The sequence below is a fragment of the Bos javanicus genome, chromosome 25, assembly GCF_032452875.1.
Source record: "Bos javanicus breed banteng chromosome 25, ARS-OSU_banteng_1.0, whole genome shotgun sequence".
In the NCBI taxonomy this organism is placed as follows: domain Eukaryota; kingdom Metazoa; phylum Chordata; class Mammalia; order Artiodactyla; family Bovidae; genus Bos; species Bos javanicus.
In genome coordinates, this window is record NC_083892.1 from 2,110,666 (window position 1) to 2,132,892 (window position 22,227).

The 22,227-nt window shown below is 61.1% G+C and overlaps 1 protein-coding gene across 3 annotated transcripts; it reads left to right on the forward strand.

Annotated features, from left to right (window-relative positions):
• Positions 1-17: 17 nt before the first annotated feature.
• Positions 18-20,965, forward strand: KCTD5 (potassium channel tetramerization domain containing 5). Of its 3 annotated transcripts, XM_061400899.1 has the most exons (7): positions 161-551; positions 9,749-9,857; positions 10,443-10,534; positions 12,111-12,206; positions 14,421-14,546; positions 16,703-16,761; positions 19,442-20,965. In XM_061400899.1, exons 1-6 carry the CDS (start codon positions 300-302, stop codon positions 16,745-16,747), a joined length of 720 nt encoding a protein of 239 aa, XP_061256883.1. In that variant the 5' UTR covers positions 161-299; the 3' UTR covers positions 16,748-16,761; positions 19,442-20,965. The 3 variants fall into 3 exon arrangements, with proteins under 3 accessions (XP_061256882.1, XP_061256883.1, XP_061256884.1); XM_061400898.1 differs by lacking the exons at positions 16,703-16,761; positions 19,442-20,965 and adding an exon at positions 14,693-16,696 and having other exon boundaries at positions 18-551; XM_061400900.1 differs by lacking the exon at positions 16,703-16,761 and having other exon boundaries at positions 208-551.
• Positions 20,966-22,227: the final 1,262 nt, after the last annotated feature.

The following is a 22,227-nucleotide window of genomic DNA, read 5'->3' on the forward strand; positions in this document are numbered from 1 at the left end:
GAGAACAGGGCGTCCAGGCATGGCACGCGCCCGGCGGAGGCTTGCGAACCCCTTTCGAGCCCGACACCCGGCTCCACCGCGGCTCGCCCACGTCGGCGTCACCGGGCCACGCCGCGCCGGGCTCCGGCCGGAAGAGGGTACGGCCGGCCGCTTTTCCGGGCCGGAACTTCCGCCTCTCGCGTGACGCCGGGGTGGGCGCTTTACGAAGGCGGACCCGTGGGCGGGACAGAGCTCGGAGGACTGTATTAAAGACCGGACGCTTCCGGTGGCGAGGAGCTGTGGCGGGGCTTGCTGGGATCATGGCGGAGAATCACTGCGAGCTGCTGCCTCCGGCCCCGGGCGGCCTCGGGGCGGGGCTGGGGGGCGGCCTGTGCCGGCGCTGCAGCGCGGGGCTCGGCGCCTTGGCCCAGCGTCCCGGCAGCGTGTCCAAGTGGGTCCGGCTCAACGTCGGCGGCACCTACTTCCTCACCACTCGGCAGACGCTGTGCCGGGATCCGAAATCCTTCCTGTACCGTTTGTGCCAGGCCGACCCCGACCTGGACTCGGACAAGGTGAGGGCCGCGCGGGCCAGTCAGGAGAGTTCGGGTCGCCCTGGTCAGCGGCCCGCCGCACGCCCCCTGCCCCACGCTGAGGAGATCCGCCTCGGCTCCGATCCCCGCGTTCTCTGTCACCAGCTTGACCCAGGTCCGCGACTCCTTTTCTCGGGCCGGGAAAAGAGAGGATGGCGCTGTGGCGCCCACCACCCTCAAGGATCCCCTGCCCGTCCGCCTCTGGGTGCCTCTCTGTCTCGCCCTCTCTGCTCTTCTGTGGAGGAGGTTTTCCAGACCCCCAGACTACTGTGGATCTACTTTCTTTCGTCCCTAGATTCTTTGGCCCCTGGTGCGAACACCTCTTCTCCGTCCCGTGTACTTACTGGCCCTGGAATCTGAGAGCCCCGGTGTTCTCGTCTTCTCACGTTCCGGACGCTTGACTTACCGTTGGTGTGGGGGTTTACGCGGGTGGCCTCTCTTTCCCAGTGACTTGCATTTAGAGAGTTGGTGCTCCATGGTTTTCAGCCGCAACACGCACCCACTCAGCACTCCGAGAAAGTGCCGTCCATAGAGTGCTTTTTCAAAAGGAGGGTTGCTCATATTAAGGGATGGCTTAGGAGTGTTAAGGAAGGGCTAGATAGGAAATTTTTTTCAGTCTTCTAAGTAACCTAGTTTTCTTAGTGCCCTCTCCGAAGGATAGGAATCTCTAGATTGGTTTGCCGATTGTCTTTCATCAGATTAAATGCTCCTATGGTTGTGCAGAAACTATTGTGATGACTACATTTACAAGATTTGTGTGCCTGAAGGAGACTATCTCGAGCTGAACAGCATTGACACTCAGAAAAGGCACTTGGAAGAACAGTTTTTACCTATATTTTTCCTAGTCCACAAGTCTTATTCTAACTTTCCTGTCTTTCACTTGAGCCTACATAATTGCACTTGGCTTGGAGCCTTGCCAGCCCAGCATTTGCCAGGCCTAGGCTTCTCAGAAAGATTCATATCGTCTTCAGGATGCAAAGCCTGACCGACACCATCCTCTGTGTGGCATGACCTTATGATCAGGAAAGGAGAGCTTGAGTTACCACAAAACCACCAGTCATGGGTAGAAATCAGAGTTTGGGCTGCCAGCTCTCCGGTTCCCACCGCCCCACACACACCCTCCCCCGCGGCTGCCCAGCTGTTTCCATTGCGCATTTGACCAAGCTCTCTGCTCTCAGAGAATTGACCTCCCAGAAAATGACAGTCATCTCCAGGATAGAAATAGGCTTTTGTTAGCTGTGATTTTCCTTTTATAGTGTGGGTGTATGTTTTACTGTTTAAGCAGTGAGCCTTAGTGGTCATTCACTTGCATTTCTACTTGAGCCTTTCTGTTTTGTATGCTGAGGCCCATTTTTACATTGCTCTTGTCCATTGGGTTGTTTTGAGGCAGTGCTGTGTATTCAGCGCTGAGACAGTTGATTCAGGGCTGATTAACTATAGTTTGCCTGTTAAGTCAGTTTATCCCTTCATTTTAATATCTCAAGACTACTTAAAAAATTATACTTTATAGTAGTTTTTTGCAGGGGGTAATTTATCAGAGTATAAATTATATCTGTGTTACAGCTGCTCTTTTTCATCTATTTGTAAAGTTGGAATTCAGAACATGAAGGTAATGCAGCAGATACGGTTTCTGTCTCATGAAAGAGTTGATAGTAACTATGAGTTAGCTTTAGCCACAGATGTGAACTTGCCAGAAAGAGTAATGCTAATTCCCTTTAGTCATAGTAGTAGAGTGTTCTGCTTCAAATGACAAAATATATAAGGTCCTCATTCTCCTCAGTTTTCCCCGCTTTGGTTCTGATGAAAGAATGTCCCAGAGATTCACTCCTGGATAACGAAATCCTGAGTAAGGAGTCTGAGGTTGAGGGTGGAGGGAAAGGGGCTCATTTGGAAGAGTGGGATGCTAGCAGTTATCTGCTGGAAGAGAAAACAGGATGTGGATGCACGTGTAAAAATCTGCAAGCCCTGACCTCATAGTTAAGACTGATGGACGCACACCTCAAGGATATTCACAGGGCTGGACGAACCGACTGGAAGATTTCCTGCTGGGCACATTTCTCGTGTTTATTGAGCACTTGGGCTTGCAGAGTAGTGCTTGGGTCGTGTTTGGGTGGGGAGACTTAATAGGGAGGAGTTCCCAGACAAAGGCTGGAATCTTTCAGGAGCCTGATGGGTTCGGAGTTTGCTGGGAGAGTGCCTAGAGCTTGCTATTAAACACAGAATGTCTGGCAAGGACCTCTGTCGGGAAGCCTGGGGGGAAAGGTGGTGTCAGGAGATCTCTGTGGAGGAGTGCTTCGTTCAACAGCGGACAGCCAGGTTGTTAGGGGTGCGGGGAGCCAGGCTGTCTCTGGGCCCCGCTGCTCACTGCTCTCTCGCCTGCTGTTCTGACCTGGGCCCCCGGCGGCCGTGACGTTCTCTCTGCAGTTAGCCCCAGTGCGAGTTCTCACTTCCTCCTGGTGCTTCCCCAGCAGGGCCGGGGCTGCGCCCTTCATTTTGGCCTCTGTTCATCTGCTGTCCTGGGCCATTTTTCTCTGCCCTCTTCCATCAGGAACGGGCCAGGTGTAGCACCTCTTCCTGGAAGTGCTGTGCAAATACCCGGCATGTGATTCACTTGGGCTGTCTCTATTCCACGGTTCCTGGCCCAGTGGCATTGTTGAAAACAGGTTTGAGTTTGTTCAGAGTTAAGTCCGTCCCTGCTTCGGTGGGGAGATGCTTTAGGAATTAAAGGGAAACAGGAAATACTACTTGGTGGTTGGAAGCCACTCAGATTAAATAGGATTTGCAGGGGAGGGGCTTCATTCTCTGCCACTGAGCCAGGTCTGGAGAAAACTGCGTTTCTCATCAGCCTTTGCCCTTCAGCAGGGCCCTTGTCCTAGTTTTGGGGCTGCAGGTGTGGGGGCATCAGGTGGGTCTCTGAGAGGTGGGCCATCAAGGTGTTCTGATGACATGCTGTATCCTACACAGGTCTTGGCCTGTGCTGACCCCCCAGGTGTTGGCTAGAGTTTCAGGATTAGAACGATAGTGAAAGGAGTTTCACAGACAGGGCTAAGTGATGGGGGTGTGGGTGGAAGGACTATCTTTTAAGCCGCTTGGCAGGAGAAGTGGGGATTACTTAGAGTGAAACGGCAGATTATGTTCTGTGTGACTAAGTCAGAGGCGAAAGGCTGTGAGCGTCGTAGCTCCACCGAGAGGGCTGGGGTGCTGGTATGAGGCAGGAGCGGCGGTCCCCAGGGGCTGTGCATTTCATCTCACACTTTGCTTGAGTTCCGAGCGCGTCCTCAGCCCTAGCCCCGGGCCTGGCTCAGGCCCCTGGCGGGGGATGCCCCAGTGCAGGGGGTGGCTCACTCGCTGAGGATGCCGCGGTCATCTCTTCACAAGGCCCCTTGGCCCTGACCAGCCCACGCGTCAGAGCAGGGACATCCTGAGAAAGGGCTTGCTTCTAGGGGAGAGCTGCTTCAGGCCAGCGGACTCGGCTGCCAGCCGTCCGAGGGTGGCCAGGAGGAAGTGGTCGTCTGCTGCAGAGCAGTTCCTCTTTCTGCCGACGGCTCGGGCGGCCTTCACTCACTCTTGGCCAGCGGGACAGTGACTGGCCTCGGTTTCCAGCAGCGGTCAGAAAGCTGTGGTCCACCTGCCTGTTTTGCAAACAGAGTTGTATGAGAACATAGAGATGCCGGCTCGGGGCTTGGCCATGGCCGCATTCCCCTGGGGTGGCCGCGCTCGACTGCTTTCCGGAGGTGCCCGAGGACCGCAGTCACTGGGCCAACCATCTTTAAACGCGCTGACTCTGCCTGGTACCCAGGGCACAGTCTGCGCGGCCAGGACACCCGCAGGCCGCCTCGAGCACAGGACACTTCCCAGGCCTCCGCTGGGCAGCTCTCCTCAGCCTGCAGAGCGCCCAGCACATTGTGGTCTAGAGTTGGTGGGCTGCGGGGCGTTTTTCACGGTGGCCCACTTAGACTCAGGCCTGACTTTGACTCCACCCACAACCCAACCTGCCCTGATGTGGGTTGGGTTCCTGGACTTCTCTGAGCCAGAGTCCCAGGGGAGTTTGAGGACCAGGGATGCGGGCGTCAGCTCCCCCGCCGGGTGCCCCACACTGCGTCAGCGTCAGCGCAGGAAATAGAGATGGCACTCCCTGGGCTTTATTTACCTCCGCACTTTGTTTTTAGAAAGAATGTCCCAAGAATTTCTCACCTTTCGAACTTGTTTTTTGTTTCCGTTTGTCACTTAGACACACTAACTCAACGCGTGCAAACTTCATGCCGCTGGCAGAGAGCCCCAGCTGCTGGGCCAGCCCCTTGGTGGGGGGTGGGCACTGGGCCCTACAGACCCCCCTGCAGGCCTCCCAAGCTGCCAGTTCTCAGGACAGGCCCTGGGGGGTCCGTTCCCAACACTGGGCATTGGGGCTGTACCATGGGGGAGGGACACGGGTTCCCTGCTTACAGGAAACATGATGCCCTTCAGCTTGCAGGGCGCAGCTCCTCTGGGCCGTGTGCCTCTGGGACAGACTTCTGGCCTCAGGGAGGCTGTGTACCCTGCGTCTCTTATCAGGGTCCATTCTGGGGGGCTCTGGTGTCCTCGGGCTGGGCATCCAGGTTCCTGGCCGACTTTGCAAGTCAGGCTTGGCTAGGGCTGGCTCTGCCGCTGAATAGACCAAGGTGGGCTTCTCAAAGCAGTAAGGGAGAGGCAGGCAGGCCTCGGTGAGGACGGGGAGTTGGGCGAGGGTGCAGAGGAGCTGTGTGCCTGCCCTTCGGCCCGGCAAGAAGGGAGAGTGAACTCTGTACCGGCTCTGCCAGCAGGACCGGGCTCAGAGGAGAACAGAGGCTGCCAGGAGCCAGCAAGGCGGTGCCGTGGGGGCCTCAGGAGCAGCGGGTGCGGCATGAGCCTGTGGTGGACATCCTGGCTGCAGTGTCCTGCCTGCCTGCTGTGACTGGCATCCAGGGGACTGGAAACTCCAGGCCTGAGGGGGCCTCGCCTCCAGGCTGGCAGAGGCGCTGGGGAGCTTTGTGCCAGGGACCCTGGGCCCTGTCTGCGGCTGCTTCTCTCCCGTGGTTCCTGCCTGTTTCCATCTCAGGTTGACCTCCTGGTTGCTCACGCTCTCTCTCCCCTCTCCCTCTCCCTCCCCTCTCTCTCCTCTCACTTTCTCTCTCTCTCTCTCCCCTCTCCTCTCTCTCTCTCCCCACCAAGATAAGCAGCGTGGCATCTGTAGGGGAATTCTGTGCAGGTGCTCTGTAACTGGACTGTCTGTAGGCAGGGAAGTACCTGAGCGGTCCGGACAGGTGGCTGCCCCCTTGCCTTTGACAGAAGTGTTCACGGCTGGTGGGTCTCCCCACGGTGTCCTGCTCACGACTGCCCCACACCTGGGTGCCTGGCCCCTGTCTCTGCACACAGTTGATACAGTGTCCGCTCCAAGCGGGCCCGGGTCCTGTGAGCCGTCTCTGCTTGTTCAGGGAGCTTGGTGTGATTCCCCACACCCCCACCCCCGGTGGATTGGTTCTAAGAGAAGAACCAGGAGCCTCCTGTGGGGGTCCTATCACGCACCTGTGGTTTGCTTCTGAGTCAGCGTCACTGGAGTCGTGGGTGTCACCCTAGATTCTGTTCCTAAGCCACATGGTAGGACTGTGAGGCACCTGGGGTTGGGGGCCCAGGGCCCTGCTTCCCCTCCGTTCCCTGCGTGTGCCGCGGGGGTGCCCCTCCACGGTGCGCAGGGCGGCTTGCGGTCAGGGCTGCCGGCTCTCCCACGCTCGTGAGTGCAGCCGCTGCCCCTGCGGGCCTCTGCTCTCTGGCCTCCGTTTCCTCATTTGGAACTGGTAATGCCTCAGGCCTCTTCTAGGTCAGGGACTTGCCATACTGTAGAAAACTTAAGAGAAAAGCAGGCAGAGGTGAAGGTTTTAAGTGACACAGAATCCCTTAAGTGGGTAATTTCAGAGAGAAATGTCTTTCTAATTATGTTGCTTGCACATGTTTGTGCACAGATAACTCCACGCTTTTGCGTTTAGCTCTCAGATGGGGAATTTTGACAGCACACCTTGCGTTTAGCTGGGGACACTCAGCCCCCTTAACTTGTAGCCTCCGGTGGCCGACAGCCACGATCACACTGTGTTTCCTGGTGTGTCTGCTGCAGTTGTGAAGGTGGCTGAGAGGAGCCGGGTACAGTGAGACGGAAACAGGATTCCTCTGTTTACAGTCTCGCCTGAGGGCCCGGCTTCTCCACCGCGTCCCTTATGGCCCTTTTCCTTTTTATGGCCCTGTGCATGGGCGGCTGCCTGCTCTGACCCACAGTGCTTGCTGGCAGGGCGTTCAAACCTGCCTGGACCATGCGGACCGGGCATGGGCGGGCAGGTGCGCTGCCCCCTAACCAGCACCAGGGGCTGGGGTGGGGGTGCATGGGGTGTCCCATCGGGATTCCCCTCCCTGCCTCCCTCCTCTGACTGCAGGTCAGGGGTCCCGTGGGTGCCTGTGGCATGGGCTTCTCCAGAGGAGGGACGCGGGCAGGGCACTCCTGGCTGTGGCCAGGGTGTTGCCTCTGTGGCCCAAGGCCCAGGTTCACTGTTCACTGGAGCCCTCGGCTCAGCCCCAGGCAGGGCGGGAGAGAGAGCAGACAGAGAGAGACGCCTGGTGGGCGTGGCCTCTGTTAAATATTCATGAGCAAGCTCAGCCGTTCTCTCTGTGCCTTTGGGTGGATGTATATTTCAAAGCCAGCACTGCGGAAGCAGGTCACACGCTAACTTGGCGAGAAGAGGGGATAGTCAATTTTTAAAAAGGTTTGTTGAGCAAGCAATCTTAATTCTGGCTCTTTTACAAAAAAATAAAACCCTCAAGCCTCACCACTATAAGAATGTGACACAGGCTTGTTATATAAACTGAGGGCAGGAGAGAGAGCCTCGAGTCTTCCTGCCTGTTGTCCGCCTGGCCAGGCCAGGCACACGTCACAAGCTCATCCTCCCGTGAGTTGGTGCCCGGCGGCATTCACCTGCTGCCAACTAGACAGCACGGAGACCGCCCTCCCTGTCCTGTGGCTCAGGTGAGCCCGAGGCTGCTGAATCTGGGACGAGGGGTCTTCTCTCTTTCTGTGCTCTGTTTTTATTTCTGCCTTAGGCTGGATGCCCCGGGGCCGCTTACACACAAACAGCGTGAGGGCCCAGGGCCCTGGCGACCCCGGGTGCAACCTAGTCACAGCCCAGGGCACGGCTGCCCTCGCCAGCACAGATGCGCTCCAGCAGCGTGGGCTCCAGCATGGGCTCAGTGCTGGGGGTGCGGCTTCTGCAGAGCTCCTGCCTGTGCGCCTAAAGTGAGCGTGTGTGCTCTTCTGGGCAGGGGCCCGTGCGCCTTGGTAGAATGAGCACTTCCCCCACACTGCTGCTCAGCCTGTCCTGACTCTGGAGTCTCGACCTTGTTTCTTAAGGAAGCCCTTCCGATCAGAACAGGTGCTCGCAGAGAGACTGGGCCCAAGAGCTGTGTGGGGCCCACGAGGAGGCCGCCGAGAAGACTCCTCAGGTCCGTCCTGGAGAGGCGGGCTTGTCGCTGCCAGGAGCTGGCCACTTCCCTGCAGCATCTCAGGGTGCCTGGGGCCTGCACTTCCAGGGCCAGGTTGGGGGATTTCCCTCCCCGGAGTGGGTGCAGGGCCGGCGTGGCAGCCGCTGGACTGAGTGTCCCGCCCTCAGCTGGTGACGCTGCAGGGGAGACACATGGAGTGTCAGGGGCCCCTCTGAAGCCCACTCCGGCTGGCCCCAGCCCCTGGAGGCCAGCTCAGGCAGTGGGTCCTGGGACCCTGGGGAGCTGGCACATGTGCCCTGAGGGTGGGTAGGTGCCCAGCTCTGGGCAGCCGTGCTCTGGCATGGAGGCAGTCGAGATAGAAAACGGTAGAAGTACACGGAAGGCATGCGTCCTCACATCCCCTGGTCCATCCCGGAGGCCGCCTTTGCTCCTCATGGACTCGACGGAAAACCCTTGAGGCCTCCAGATTTACTGCACGAAATTCCGGGCTCTATGCGCACGAGGGAGAAGGGGGCCCTCGCACAGCACGTTGCCTCACAGTTGAGAGTGGCTCTGGCACCCTTGGGCTCACCATGTCCAGGAGGCTCAGGGGCTTCTACTGCACCCCCTCCTACCGTGAGCACCCTGACGCTGCACTGGAGACTCGGCCCGTCAGCCGCCCCTGCGTCCTCCATGGCCCTTGCCTCCAGGACCTCAGCCTCATCCCGGCAGGCACCTGCTGGACAGGGAGGCCAGCCCCACACTTCCTAACTTAAGAGTCACCTGCTTGTCTCAGCGGAGTCCTGGGGCCCTTGGCCCAGGTGCAGAGGGAAGGGGGCTCCTGTGAGGGGAGGAGCCGGCAGCCCTGCTGGATGGCAGCCTGGGCCAGGTCGCACTCAGCAGACCAGAGAGCAGTGGACACGGTGTCCTGGAAGAGGCGGGGCCGTGGCCTTCTGTGGACCCCAGACTCTTGTCCTTGGCACAGACCCTGCCCCGCCTCTGCACCGAGGGCTGCCACAGGCCTCCACTGGTGCGCCCACGAATGGGCACCACAGCCTCCCCTGTGCCAGGGCATGTGTGTCCACCTCCGTCAGCCACGCCTGGATGGCGCTGAGCTGACGCCAAAGGCCTGCCTCGGGCAGCGAGGCATCAGAAAGATACTGGCCCTGCGGGGGGGGCAGGGCCCACCAGGTCCGGAGGGGCGCCTTCTGAAGACAGGCCCTGGAGACGCCGCCTATCGGGGAGGGGTCCTCAGTGGTCAGTCACGGGGAAGCTCTGTTCCCTGAGCCTGGGACCCCACCCCAGTCCTGCCCAGGGAGGAGCCCCGAAATGAGCAGGGCGGCCATCAGCCTCTGTGCCGGGGAGAGAGTGGGGTCACTAGAGGGCGGGCCTGACTGAGCAAAAGGTGATCCCGCCTCAGGAGTCCTGGGAGCTGAGCAGAGAGGTCTTGTGCATGGCACCCCTGCCTCTGAGTGGCGGTCACCTTGCTGCCACAGAGCTGAGACTCGGTTTCACCTGCAGTGGTGACGGGCCAGGGCCAGAAGCCGCGGGTGGCTGAGGTAGGCGAAGCTGCTTGGGGTCCCCTGAAGTGCCACAAGTGCTGACGCGCCAGTTGTGGGTGAGACCCCTCTAGCCGTGGCCTGGTGGCCAGCTGCAGAAACCACCCTGTTGTCTGGGCTCAGCTTGTCTCTTGCTCTCTGCAGGATGAAACAGGTGCCTACTTAATCGACAGAGACCCCACCTACTTTGGGCCCGTGCTGAACTACCTGAGACATGGGAAGCTGGTCATTAACAAAGACCTGGCAGAGGAAGGTGAGTCGGAGGGGGAGGGGCAGGCGGTGGGGGCCCTCCAACCCTGGGAGCGGAGCCCCACTCCTTCCCCAGCTCCCTCCCGAGCAGATGCTCGTCTCAGGCCCAGCCTGCCCGCTGGGGGCTGCGGCTCTCTCACTCCCTGTCCTTCGGGGAGGGCGGCTCTGGCTCGGGGCCCGCTGCTCTCTGGGGGTCCTGGCTGACACTGCCTGGGGGCCACGCCCCTCCTGGGGTCCCCGGGATCGCCCACCCTGGGTCTGCTCCCCTCCGGGGCAGCCCGGCCGCTGGCTCTGTGTTCTGCCCGTGTCTGCAGACACTGGCCATGCTCCGGCTCCTGGCATGGAGCCAGGTGTCCTGAGAGCCCAGGGCTCGGCCCCGTTTTGCTTGTTAAGCTATGCCCGCTCCCTCCTTCATTCTGGCCCATCTTGCTCCTGTGACCACCTGTCTGCATCTTTTTCTGCAGCATCTATTTAGTGTATACATGTGTGTTTTTGTCTGTTTTATGTGTGCATGGGCCTTGGGTTCACTGCGGGGCAGAGACAGCATTTATTTGATCTGGTGGAAATTAGTTATTTTTCTTTATCCTAGGGGTATTGGAGGAAGCGGAATTTTACAATATCACCTCACTAATAAAACTCGTCAAGGACAAAATTAGAGAGCGAGACAGCAAAACATCACAGGTGAGATGGGTGACTGGCACCAGAACCCTTCCGAGACCTGCTTGGTGACGTGGCTCACTCCCTTCTCCCAGCTGACCAGTTCCTCTGGAGCTGTCCTTGTGCCCTGCCTTGCCCTCCGGGCGCCTCTCGCAGTGCCTGCCAGCTGGCGCCCTGGCCAGTGAGGAGAGGCAGAGGACAAGCAAGAGGCCTCCATGGGCCTCTGTGTGTGTAGCCGTCTCGGGGCGGGTGTTGCAGGCAGAGCTCCGCAAGTGCAAAGGTCCTGTGGTGGCCAACTCCTTGGCCCACTTGGAAGGCTTGCGGGGAGCCTGGGGGAGCCGGCAGTGGGCTGGTGCTGACGGGGATGGGGGTGGGGGTGTAGGCAGAGCAGGCTTGGCTCTGATCTGGAAGGAAGGGCTCAGTGGACAGCTCTTGATGCTGACCCTGTCCCAAGGGCATGGAGTCCACATGGGACCTGTTTGCACTTGGCCACGGTCAGCCGTGCTGGAGCTGGCACGGGCACTCCACTGCCTGTTGGGCCAGTGCGTTTTGAGGCAGCTGTCTGACACCTTCCCCGAGGCAGGCTCCTGAGGGTCTCGGCAGTGGTCCTGTCGTGGTGCCAGGCTCTGCGGTGGCTGCAGAGTGCAGCCCCTGCCTGGGCCCCCACCCGGGGCTGCTGTGCACGCTTTCCCTGAGAGCCGGAGTTCCTAAGAGTCTCCACCCTCTCACCGCCCTGCCACTGCCTCCCAAGCCGGGCTTCCCCCCAGGGCCCTGCAGCCCCAGGGCTGGCACTCTCGGCCTCTCTGAAGAGCTTGCTGAGATCGGCCGTTCCAGGTGGCTGGTCAGGGACTGGGGGAGGGCAGGTGATGCGGCCACAGGCCCCACAGTCATCTCTGGCCAGTGTGCGGCCTGGCTCCCTGCTGCCAGCCCTCTCAAAGACAAAGCCCGTGACTGGGCCGGCCCGGCCCTCTGTGCCTGTGCCGTCACACCCCCCACCCCGTGGGGACGTGGGCGAGACCCGCACGGGCGGGGCAGCGCTCAGCGCCCTCCGTGTGTCCCCAGTGAAGGCTCTTGGGCTGTGTGGGGACCAGAGCACTGGGGCTGCGACCCCGTCCCTGGGGTGGCGTCAGGGCAGAGCTCTGGCAGTGCGGCCCGGGCTGGGAGTGGAGCTGGGTGGAGTTTGGGGTGGGGGTGCGCAGACAGGAAGGCCCACGGGCTCCTGTCCGAGCCACGTGCTCAGCTGAGCGCTGTCTTCCGAGGGCGGGGCCCAGGCCAGTCCTGCTGCTGGGGTCAGACGCTTGGTAAGGCTCCTCAGGGCGCAGGCAGGGCTGCCTTCATGTGTTTGCATCCAGCCACAGGTGTTCTCGGGTTTCAGGAACATGACTCATTTTATTTTGGAATTTAGAAATAGAAATATTTTTGGAGGCGGATGGGGAAGCAGAAGACAGTAGCTGTTCCAGCATGTTTGTTTTCTTTGGTGTTCCTGTGGGCGTCACGACCTGGGCTGAGAGGTGGGCGGGACCGTGGGCCTCCCCGGGGCCCGGGGCTGTCCCCGGCTTGGCCTCGGCGTGGGAACACTCCCCCGTGTCTGCTCTTGCAGGTGCCGCTGAAGCACGTGTACCGTGTCCTGCAGTGTCAAGAGGAGGAGCTCACGCAGATGGTCTCCACCATGTCCGATGGCTGGAAGTTCGAGCAGGTAAAGGCCTCTGAGCCTGCAGGGCAGTGAAGCTGCTGATTACCAAGGCCCTGCCCAGTGCTCAGGGCAGCCGGCCCCAGGGACCAGTAATGAGGCGTCAGGCGGCCTGCAGTTCCTGGAAGCTCGGTCCCCAGAGTGTCCCCCGCGCCTCTCACCAGCAGCAACCTGTGCCAGCCCAGGCTGGATCGTCGTGGGCGCGGGGCTGGTGGCGGCAGGAGTCGGTCTTAGGGTCCCACTGTCCAGTCTTCACTCCACAGTTATCTTTCCTCGTCCACTCACTTCTTTGTGGTACGACTGTTCCCTGGGCTTCTCTGTGGCATCTCTACATGTGTGCGTAGAGATGTGCTCGTGTGTGTATACGTGTGTCCTTGAGTATATACATGTGTGTGCTTCTGTGTGTACTTGTGTACCCGTGTGTGTACATGTGTGCACGTGTACACCTGTGTCCTTGTGTATATACACGTGTGTGCATGTGTTTTTGTGTGCCTGTGTGTATATACGTGTGTGTGCTTGTGTGTGTGCGTGATTGTGTGTGCCCATGTGTATCTGTGTGCATGTGTGTACTTACGTGTGTATCTCTGTGCGTGTGTGTATCTGTGTGTGTGCATGTGTGTACCTATGTGTGTTTCTGTGTGTGTGTACGTATGTGTGTATGTCTCTCTGTATGTGTGTATCTGTGTGTATGTGTCCGTTCTTATGTATACAGGTCTGTGTGTATATGTGCATATCTGTGTGTGTATGTTTATGTGTGTGTGTGTGTGTCCGTCCTTGTGTGTATAGGTGCGTGTGTGTATCTCTCTGTGTGTGTGCGTGTGTGTGTCCATCTGTGTGTGTATGTGTATCTGTGTGTATGTGTGTATATCTGTGTGTGTGTGTGTGTGTGTGTCCGTCCTTGTGTGTATAGGCGTATGTGTGTGTATATCTGTGTGTGTGTGTGTTCATCCGTGTGTGTGTGTATATCTGTGTGTGTATGTGTGTATATCTGTGTGTATGTGTGTTTGTCCTTGTGTGTATAGGTGTGTGTGTGTGTATCTGTGTGTGTCCATCCTTGTGTATATGGGGGGGGGGTGTGTATCTGTGTGTGTGTCCTCCACCCCCCACCCCCTGGCCTGTGTCCACCTCGGCCCCCCAGGCTGTTGGTGCTGCTGTAGGCACCAGGGCCCTTCCTGGGGGGCTGCCCGGCGGGCTCCTGCCCTGTCCTGCCCGTGACTGAGCAGCGCTGCTGACTCTGGCCGACCCAGCCGCTCGCTTCATCAGCAGGCCCTGGCCAGGACCACAGGGAGAAAGGACGAGAGCTGAGTCACTTCCTCCCACCCACCTGCTGCCCCGTCCAGAGCACTCTGACGGTCCCGCGGGCACATTGCCCCTCGTGCCAGGGGCCTGCAGTTCGTTACCTGGGGGCCTCTGCCCACGGCCAGGGTGTCCTGTGAGTAGCCGGCGCCCCCACAAGCTCAGTGTCCCTGTGCCTGTGTCTCAGGCTGAGACTCTGAGGTTTGACCTCACAACCCCATGACCCCGCTGGCCCCTCTGGCTCCTCAGAGTGTCCCCTGGAGTAGACTACCCAAGGGAGAAGTTAAAGGGCTCCCGGCATCTCTCCTGGTTAAGGTGACGCCTTTCGGGGGTATTTTGAAATAATCACACTGTTCTTGGTGCCCCTGTGAATCGTCATGAAAGGTGCCGGCTCAGCCCTCCTCAACCGCTCCTCGGTCAGCAGCCCCAGCGTGAGGAAGCCCCAGTCCTGGCTTCCCCGAGGGGCTCGCCCTCGAGTGTGCTCACGCACGTGTGCTCTGGCCCATGCTCACGGACAGGGCAGAGCACTGTAGCCCCCTCCTGGGCCCGGCTCTGAGGGGCCCCCAGCGCCCTGCCTGCTCGCTGCCAGCTCCAGCGCCACACTCCCCTCCCTGGTCACTGCTTGTCCCCTGTGGGCCCAGCCAGGACCCCCCAGAGGAGCTGGATGTGCAGCACAGGAGGCCCGTCCCGCATGGCTGTGTGTGTGTGTGTGTGTGTGTGTGTATGCGTGTGCGCGCGCATGCATCTGAGCCTGAGCCTAGACCTTTGGAGACGGGGTTTTCAGTAAGTTCATAAAAAGTCTCTCGACTGAACCCTGTCCCTAGCTTCTTCGGCTGGGTGTCTCCGAAGACTTCCCTCCCGGTGGGCTGGTCCTGAGCTGGGGGCAGCTCTCAACCCATGTCCCATTGGCCCTCTCTCCCCCAGCTGGTCAGCATCGGCTCCTCCTACAACTATGGCAGCGAGGACCAGGCTGAGTTCCTGTGTGTGGTCTCCAAGGAGCTGCACAACTCGCCACACGGCCCCGCCAGCGAGCCCAGCGAGAAGGCCAAGGTGGGTGCACCGTGCCCGCCGCCCGCCGGGCTGGCTCCCTCCTTCCCGCGTCGCCGCTCACCGTCGTCCCTGTGCTGCAGCCTCGCGGGCTTCGCGGCCGCCCGCTCACCCTGTGCATCTGCTCTGTTGTCCCTCATTTTCCATAGGCATGTCGGAAGCGAAACTCGGGAACAGAGGGCGCAGACGTCCCTGGGCCGTGGGCCGTGGGGTTGCTGGACACCCAGGCCCCCGCCCTCACTGCCCCTGCCCACGGCCTGCTCCTGAAAGTGCCCTCTTTGGTGGGGGCTGCACTTCTCCTTGATGTTTTCCTGGGGACGGGACGTTGAGGCTGGAGGGCAGGGCCTCTGTCCCTGGTGTGGGAGTAGACGGGGCAGATCTGGTAGGTGTGTGATTCTTCAACTCCACGGAGTACGCTCTTGGCGCGGCACCAGCCCCTCCCTGTGGGCCATCGGGCACTTCTCCCCAGAGCAGCTCAAGTGCGGCCACGGTGAAAACGGACAGGGTGGTTGCTACCCTTGCCTGGAGGTGACGGGTTCTAACGGCATGTCTTCTGGGCTCGTCCTGGGTCAGGACTCCAGATGTGTCTGTCAGTGCAGAGTCCAGCATCAGTATGGGCAGGACTTCCGAACCTGTGGGCCAAGCGGTGCCTGGACGACCCTGCAGTCAGCTCCGGGGGCCCAGGGCTCCGTGGCGGCCAGCCCGTGAGGCCAGGCCCACAGACGGCCCTGCGGGAGGCTCAGGTGCCCGTCAGAGGTGCTCTAAGGGGGTATGGGAAAGGCCTGAGTCGGAAGGGCTCTACCTGATGATGTAAAACTGGGGCTCCCCGGCCTTCCCCACACGCTTGCCCAGGGGCACCCCGTCTGCTCTGGGCCTAGAACTGTTGCTGGGAGCCTTTCAGGGTCTTCCTTGGAGGTGTGGGCTCGGGACGGACCACAGGGTCAGCACGCCCACAGTCCGTGGTGACCGTGCCCCTCCTCCAGGGCTGCAGGCGCCTCCTCGCCAGGGGCTCTACCAGGGTCCGGAGGTGAGGAGTGCTGATGCCCTGCCTGGGGTGGGGCTTCGGGCTCAGAGTCGGCCCACCTCCCCAGAGCCCCAGCCTCTAGAGGAGCCTCGTCTCCCTGAGTGTTTGCAGGGCTCTTTGTAAGTTGTCTATTTTTAGCAGCTTTTATTTCTGAATTTGAAAAATTCGCGTAGCCGAGCTCCCCAGGCAACCATCAGGCTCATCTCCCTCAGGTGCTTTTCAGCTGCGGGAGGACGAGTCTGTGCCGCCGGAGCTCCGGGCGTGACCCCAGATCCCTTTGCCAGTGGAAGCGCGGCCTTGTTTCTCTCTCCAGAAATACCTGGTCCTGGAGTGTGGTCACCACAGTAGCTTCTAAATGGGGGCGGTAGCAGAGGGGGCCTCAGAGCTATGGGAAGCCGTGGGCGCCAGGTGGGGTGTCGTCGGGGGCGCCTGTGTGTGGCCTGGTGGGAGCAGTGCCGTGAGGTCCGGGGGCCCCGTCATGATTGCCCCTCCCTGGGCCGCGGCTGGAGCTGGCCTCCCCCACACACACGTCTCGGGAGAAGTGACCTGAGAGAGTGGGGGCGGGGCAGCCGGACAAGGGGCCCAGGTGCCAGGGTCAGGCATGCGTTGCACAGGAAGCTCAGAGCGGGTGTGGGGCGGAGGCCAGAAAGTGGGCCCCTGGAGTTCACAGAGGTGCCCCTGGGGCCACGGGGCCCTGCCCCCAGGCACGCACCCCCAACCTATGTCCAGCCAGTCTATGGGTCTTGGTTAGGTAGACATGATTGATCCATGGATCAGTGATCGATCGCCCATGTGCCTGATCGCAACCTCCAGCCCCCTGGCCAGCTGACCCCACCCTGTGTCCTGGAGGTCATGGCCTCCCAGGAGCTGAAGGTAACGGCCAGGTTCTGGGCCTGGCCCAGTGCTTCACAACGTGGAGGGAAGGAGAACTCTGCAGCCTCAGGGACCCAGGGACAGCGTGGCTCGCTCCACTGTGGCCAGCATGGCTGCTCCGAGGAGTCTGGCCCGTCTGGGTGGGCTCCCTTGCCCCCGCCCTGCCCGCACTGAAGGGTGGGCGCCCCCCGCCCCCCACCCCGCCTGCACTGACGCGCCCTCTCTTCTTCTCCTCCCTGCCGCCCGCCATGTGCTGAGCCAGAGTGACGACGAGGACACGGGTCCCGGTGACAGTGACTCAGATTAAGTGTAAATGTCACGGTGAGCCTGCCGCCCTCAAAACTGACCATGCGCCTGCGCCTCCTTGAGCCCCGCCTCCCACGCTGTGTCTGCCCCGCACCTGTAGTTGACAGAGGCCCTTCCGTGTTCAGTACCCGCGCCAATCTGTCCGGGAGCGGGGCTCTGTGTCCCCCGAAGGATGCCCACGTTGGGGTGGGACCTTGGCCAGGGCCCCCGGGCGCTGTGTGTATCTGCCTGGGGGTGCAGCTGGGCCTCGGGCCTGTGCCTCCCGGGGACACGCAGCCCCAGCTTCACGGTCTCCCCACCCTGTCCCAGCCACCCCCTGGCTCAGGGCTGAGGAGTCAGTGTTGTGCCTCAGAGGGTGGGCCCTGATGCCCTGCTCCCTGCGCCTCATGAGGCTTGCTGGTGGACAGGGGTCTGTGCCAACCCTCCGGTTGGCCATTTTGGGAGACCCTGGGGTGCCCCTCAGCCCTGCTGCTCATCAGGCCCCTGCTTCCTCCTGGCCAGAACCCGATCAGCAGGGAGCGCCAGGCTTGCCCCCTTGCATTGCCAGCGGAAGTGGAGCTCAGAGGGGCTGGGCGCCAGCGTCGCCCAGGGTCCCCCAAGCCCTGAGGTCTGGTCTGGGGGCATGGGCCAGGAATGGCTTCTTCGTTGTTACTGGTGGTTTTTCTGGTGGTTGTACGAATACATAATATCCTCAGTGTGCCTCTTGACCTGGAGATTGTGCGGTGTCTGCCGCCTGGCCCTTTGAGCAAAGTCTGCAGGGCCTGGTCTGGGCCCGTGCAGCGCGGGCTCCAGCTGTCGTTTTAAACTTTGCAGCGGCCACGTGGACCAAGAAAAGGGACATGCCGGATAGATGCGATGACCGTTAGCTGTGACGGTCCTGACACTCGTTTCTCACTTCCCTCTTCTCAGCCTGAAGTCAGGCGTGCAGTTTGCGGGTAGGGCCCGCCTCAGCTTGGAGTGACCGCCCCTTTGGGCTCAGCTCAGCCTCAGCCCGGCCGGAGGTGAACCGCAATGGGGGTGCGGGAGCGCAGAGGAGCCAGCCTCCCGGAGGAGGCGGGGCTTCTATCAGCACCACCCCCGTTACGGCTGTCACGGGTGCCTGCAGGAGACCCTGACTCCGGGTGTGGATCGCTGGGGGTGCTGCCCTGGACCTGGACCAGCCCGGCCCTCGGGGGCCCTACCATGTACCGGGCTCCGCCTGCTCTGTTCCCGCGAGCTGGCTCAGGCCTTCTTGCCAGCGGCGGCTGAGGTGAGAGCCCGTCTGGGTAGACGGGCTGTGCCCGCCACAGCTCCCAGGCGAGGTCTCTGCCCTCATGTGCAGACAATACTGGGGCTCCGGCTGCAGCGGGCTGCTCCCTCCCGCACGGTCCCTCACTCCCAGCCCGCTCGACCTTCCCATGTCTCAGTCCTGCAATCTCAGATGCCCGCTGCCCTGCTGGACTCCATGGAGTAGGTGGCTCGCGGCCCCCCAGACTCCAGCTTTTCCTTCAGACTGCCATGGGGCCAGGGCCGCAGGCCCTCCTGAGATCGCCCCAGGTCTTATTCTCAGGCCACGTCCCCGTCCAGGCCTTTCCCAGTGAGCAGGCAAGTCCAACTTGGGGGCCTGCCCCGTCCAGCCTGAGGAGGGGCCCTCAGCCCGTTGCACCCCCAGCCCGGCAGAAGGTGCACCTCCCTGGCGGCTGGTGGTAGGCAGGGCAGGAGGGCGGCCTGGAGGCCTGGAGCTGTCGGACGCCATGGCAGGCGGGGGCTGTCGAGGTGGGCTGGACAGTTGGACCTTCTCCTGAGTCACTGGAGCACGCCCGCGGGACGTGAGAGGCTGCCCCAGGCGGCTGTGCCGGTGGGGAGCCCCTGGCCTTGAGACCGCAGTCTGCCCGTGCCCGCAGGGCCTCCCCTGACCAGCCTCCGTGTGAGCTCACCCTCCCAGGCGCCGCCCGAGCTCGGGGGATCCAGGGCTCAGCACCTCTTCTCAGGGCCGTATCTCTCTCAGCTCCGAAACACAAGTGGAAAGTGCCCCCAGGAGGCCTCTTTCGCTGCCAGTGAGGTCGCAAGGAAGGTCATCTTACTGCTCTGGCCTGGGCTGGGTCGGCCTGGCTGGGCAGTGGCCTTCTTGTCCTGGTACCTGGGGTCAGGGATGTGTCCCAGAGCCCTGTCTGGTTACAAGGAGGGAGCCGGCCCCCCAGGCCAAGGGTCTGGTTACAGAAGACAAGACTCAGCCAGGCAGTGTGTGGACGAGGGGGTGACAGGGCAGGCCTGGGGGGCCAGGTGGAGGGGTGTGGTTTGCAGTGGGGCATGGAAGGAAAATGAGGGCCGGTTGGGTGGGGGCCCTGGTCGCACACCTGTGTCTTCCACCTGGACCAAGCTGAGCTGGAGAGAAAATCAAGGTTTGGGGGCAGTTAACCCCTAGGTGGGCGCTGGCACCCTTGGGAGGGGGGAGCCTCCCACCCTTGGGAGGCCATTGCGGGAGATGCGGCTGGGGTCCTCTGGGCCTTGGTGAGGAACTGTCCCCCGGGGCCGCGCTGGTGAGTCTCAGGCGGCCCCGGAGGCGCCGTGGAGACAGGCCTGCGACTGCCTCGAGTGTGGTCACTCGGTGGTTTCCCGCAGCCTCCACGTGTCCATTGCTTCCCGGGCCGCAGCCCGCAACGCTGCCTTTCTGTTCACGGCCTGAGTCCTCACTGTCTGCCTTTGGCATTTTCAGATTTTGCAAGAACGGGGTTCGAGGATGTGAGGAACACACTGTTGAAGCTGAAGAGACGTTTTACCTTTTCCCAAGACGCAATGATCCGCCACGTCGAGGAAGCTTGGCCATGAGAAGAAACCTGCTTTTGACAATTTCTCTAGAGATCTGGGTGTGAATGCTTTTTTTGCCTCTGAGGTGGGTGGTGAGAGACGGGACCAGCTGTCCGAAGCCAGGCGTCACTGCTCGCAGGCAGCTCCTGCTGGGCGGGCATCTCTGCGGGACCTCCGCTCGGCTTCCCAAGTGCCGCTCGGGCCCGAGGCAGGGCTCCTGAACTGGCCCTTACATCACCGAAGATCATTTCAAGGACTGCGTTCTTGGTGCTACATAAACAGTCTGTAGTGGAGCCTGGGCCTTGCTGGTAGGAGGGTGGGCACAGTGCCCTGGGCTCTGGGTGCCCTCTGACCACCCTGGTCCTTGGGGCAGGGGGTCTGCTGTGCCTCCCAGACGTGACGGCTTGGTGGTCTCTCCCGGCCTCCGCATGTTCACTACTTCCTGGGCCTGACCCGGCCGGGCCGACCCAGGCTTCTCCGTTTGTAGTTTCCAGACGAGACCGTGGCGTCCTTTCTTTCCCCGTATGGACAGACTGCCAGTGCTTTCGCTTCCTAGAGGCGCCTGAAAGTGCTGCTGCCTTTTGGGCGGACCTGTCCCCTCACTTAAAGGGAGGGACGAGTTTGCCTCGTCTGGCCCGCCCGGGGGCGCGGGGGCAGCCGGCGCCCCGCAGTGCCTTGCTCTCGCCTGGGCTGGAGGGCGGGGCGGGAGGCCTGTCCACGGGCTCCCGGAGCTGAGACTCCAGGCCACGCTGGAGGTCGGGTGTTGACAGCGCACACGGACAGCCTCTGCCGGCTCACGCGCTCGTGTAACTATGCAGTTCTCTGACATTTCTGGGGCGCTGGGGAGGAGCCTGCATGGCCAGCCCCTGCCTGACGCTGGAGCTGCCGGATCGGATTCCTTTGAGGACGGCTGTCTGCGCGCTTTGAGAGCTGACCTTCCCCAGCGGGTCGGGGACCTGTGCCCCCCATCCCGTCCGGATGCCAACCTTCCTGGCTCCAGACGCTACCGGAGGCTTCTCGCCTGCCCCTCTTCTCCTTTGCCAATATTACCTGATGAACCAAGTTCTCCAGCACTAGGACTTACCTCCTTTTGTAAGGTCTCTTGTGCGTGGTTCAGCGTTTTTGGCTTCACACTGACCTTTCCATGGGCACACTCGGCCCCGAGACCCTCCCTCCCCTTGGAGCCTCGGGGATACCGTGGGGCGCCGCTGACTGCTTCGCGTCGTTTGATTTGTGACCTTGAGATAATAGATAGGCTTGTGGTTTGTTTGTTTTTTTAATTTAAAGATATTAAGACTTAATTCACTAAAATTTATTCTAAGGGGATATTTATACTTTTGTACTTTTTTAGGTATCCGTATTTTATCACCTTACAGTTTAATGCCTAAGTTTCCCCTGAAAATAGCAAATAAAATTGTGTATTTATGACTGAGCAGAACAGCTGTTCGTGTCTTAAAGTGTACGGAAGAGCCGCTGCCGTGGAAGCACCACCTTGGGCTCATGGCAGCTCTGCTGGCTGCCTGGGTCCCTGTCCAGTCTGACCCCCACCCCACGGCCCGGCCAGCCCTCGCCGCCTCACCTGGTTCTTGTGGAATCGTTTAAAAAGTGCCGATGCCGCACTGAGTCAAGCATGTGCGCGTGTCTCTCCCTGGCTGGAAGCACCAGCTTCAGAGACATTTGCCTGAAGTTCCCTGGGTGTCCCCCCCAACAGGCTCTCCGGCTCCCCCTGGTGGCGGCTCCTCAGGCTTTGGGGCGGTTCCCTGGACAGCTGCCCCGGCTGGGCTAGGACGTCTGTGACCCTGAGAGGCTGGTCTCACCAGCTGCCTGTCGTGTTTCCAGCACGCACTCAGCTCTAGTGGGAATTCCCTGCCAGAGGGTGGGAGTGGGGCTCCAGGTGTGCCCTGTACAGCGGGGCACATGGGGAGGACTTAAGATTCTCCAAGGAGTTTGCTTTCTGCAAGACTAAACCTGGCACCTCCCAGCTGCCTGAGGCCGACAGCAAAGCTGGACCTGCCTCCAGGCCCCCCTGCCCCACAGGCGCTTGGAGACGCCCCAGAGCAGCTGGTCTTGCAACGCGTGCCCGTCTCCTGTCTGAGCACAGGGCCAAGAGGAGATGGTGGTCCAGTCTGGGGCCTGCGGTCAGGGGCCTGTGCTGGGTCCTCAGGACGGGGTGGGGCAGTTGGGGGCACGCTGCCACCCACACTTCACAGCTCTGAGCTCACTGTGAACGGCGTCAATAAAGTCTCTCCCCCTCCCGTCTCCTTGAGTGTCTGCCTGGGTCTGGGTGGGGCCAGTGTCTGGGAGCCCAGGTCGTGGGGGACCTGCCCTGGAGTCGCAGGGCCACCCCCTGGGGCCCACCGAGGACCGCAGCCTTGCCCCTCCAGCCTGGTGCGGGGGGCACCCGGGGTGCTCAGCTGTCCTGACATCTGTGCCCCTCCTCCCCTAGGACCACTGGACCCTGAGCAGACCCCCGCCCCGTGGCAGAGGCAGGAGGTTGGTGGGGTAAAGGAGACCCCAGGGCACCCAGAAAGCTGGGATAGCAGGCAGGGGGAGGCGGAGATGGGGTGGCAGGACTTCCAAGGGGAGCCTGGTGCTCCCCGATCCCCACATGGCCCTACCCTGGCCTCTCTCCACAGAGCTGGCAGGTGGGCTGCCCCACCCTCCTCTGACCCCACCATGGCAGGACCTGGAGTC

Excerpts from the sequence above, each read along its gene's own strand:
- KCTD5 (XM_061400898.1), top strand. The coding sequence starts at position 300 with ATGGCGGAGAATCACTGCGAGCTGCTGCCTCCGGCCCCGGGCGGCCTC. Across the intron at positions 9,858-10,442 it reads CAAAGACCTGGCAGAGGAAG|GGGTATTGGAGGAAGCGGAA; the intron begins GTGAGTCGGAGG and ends TCTTTATCCTAG. Across the intron at positions 12,207-14,420 it reads ATGGCTGGAAGTTCGAGCAG|CTGGTCAGCATCGGCTCCTC; the intron begins GTAAAGGCCTCT and ends TCTCTCCCCCAG.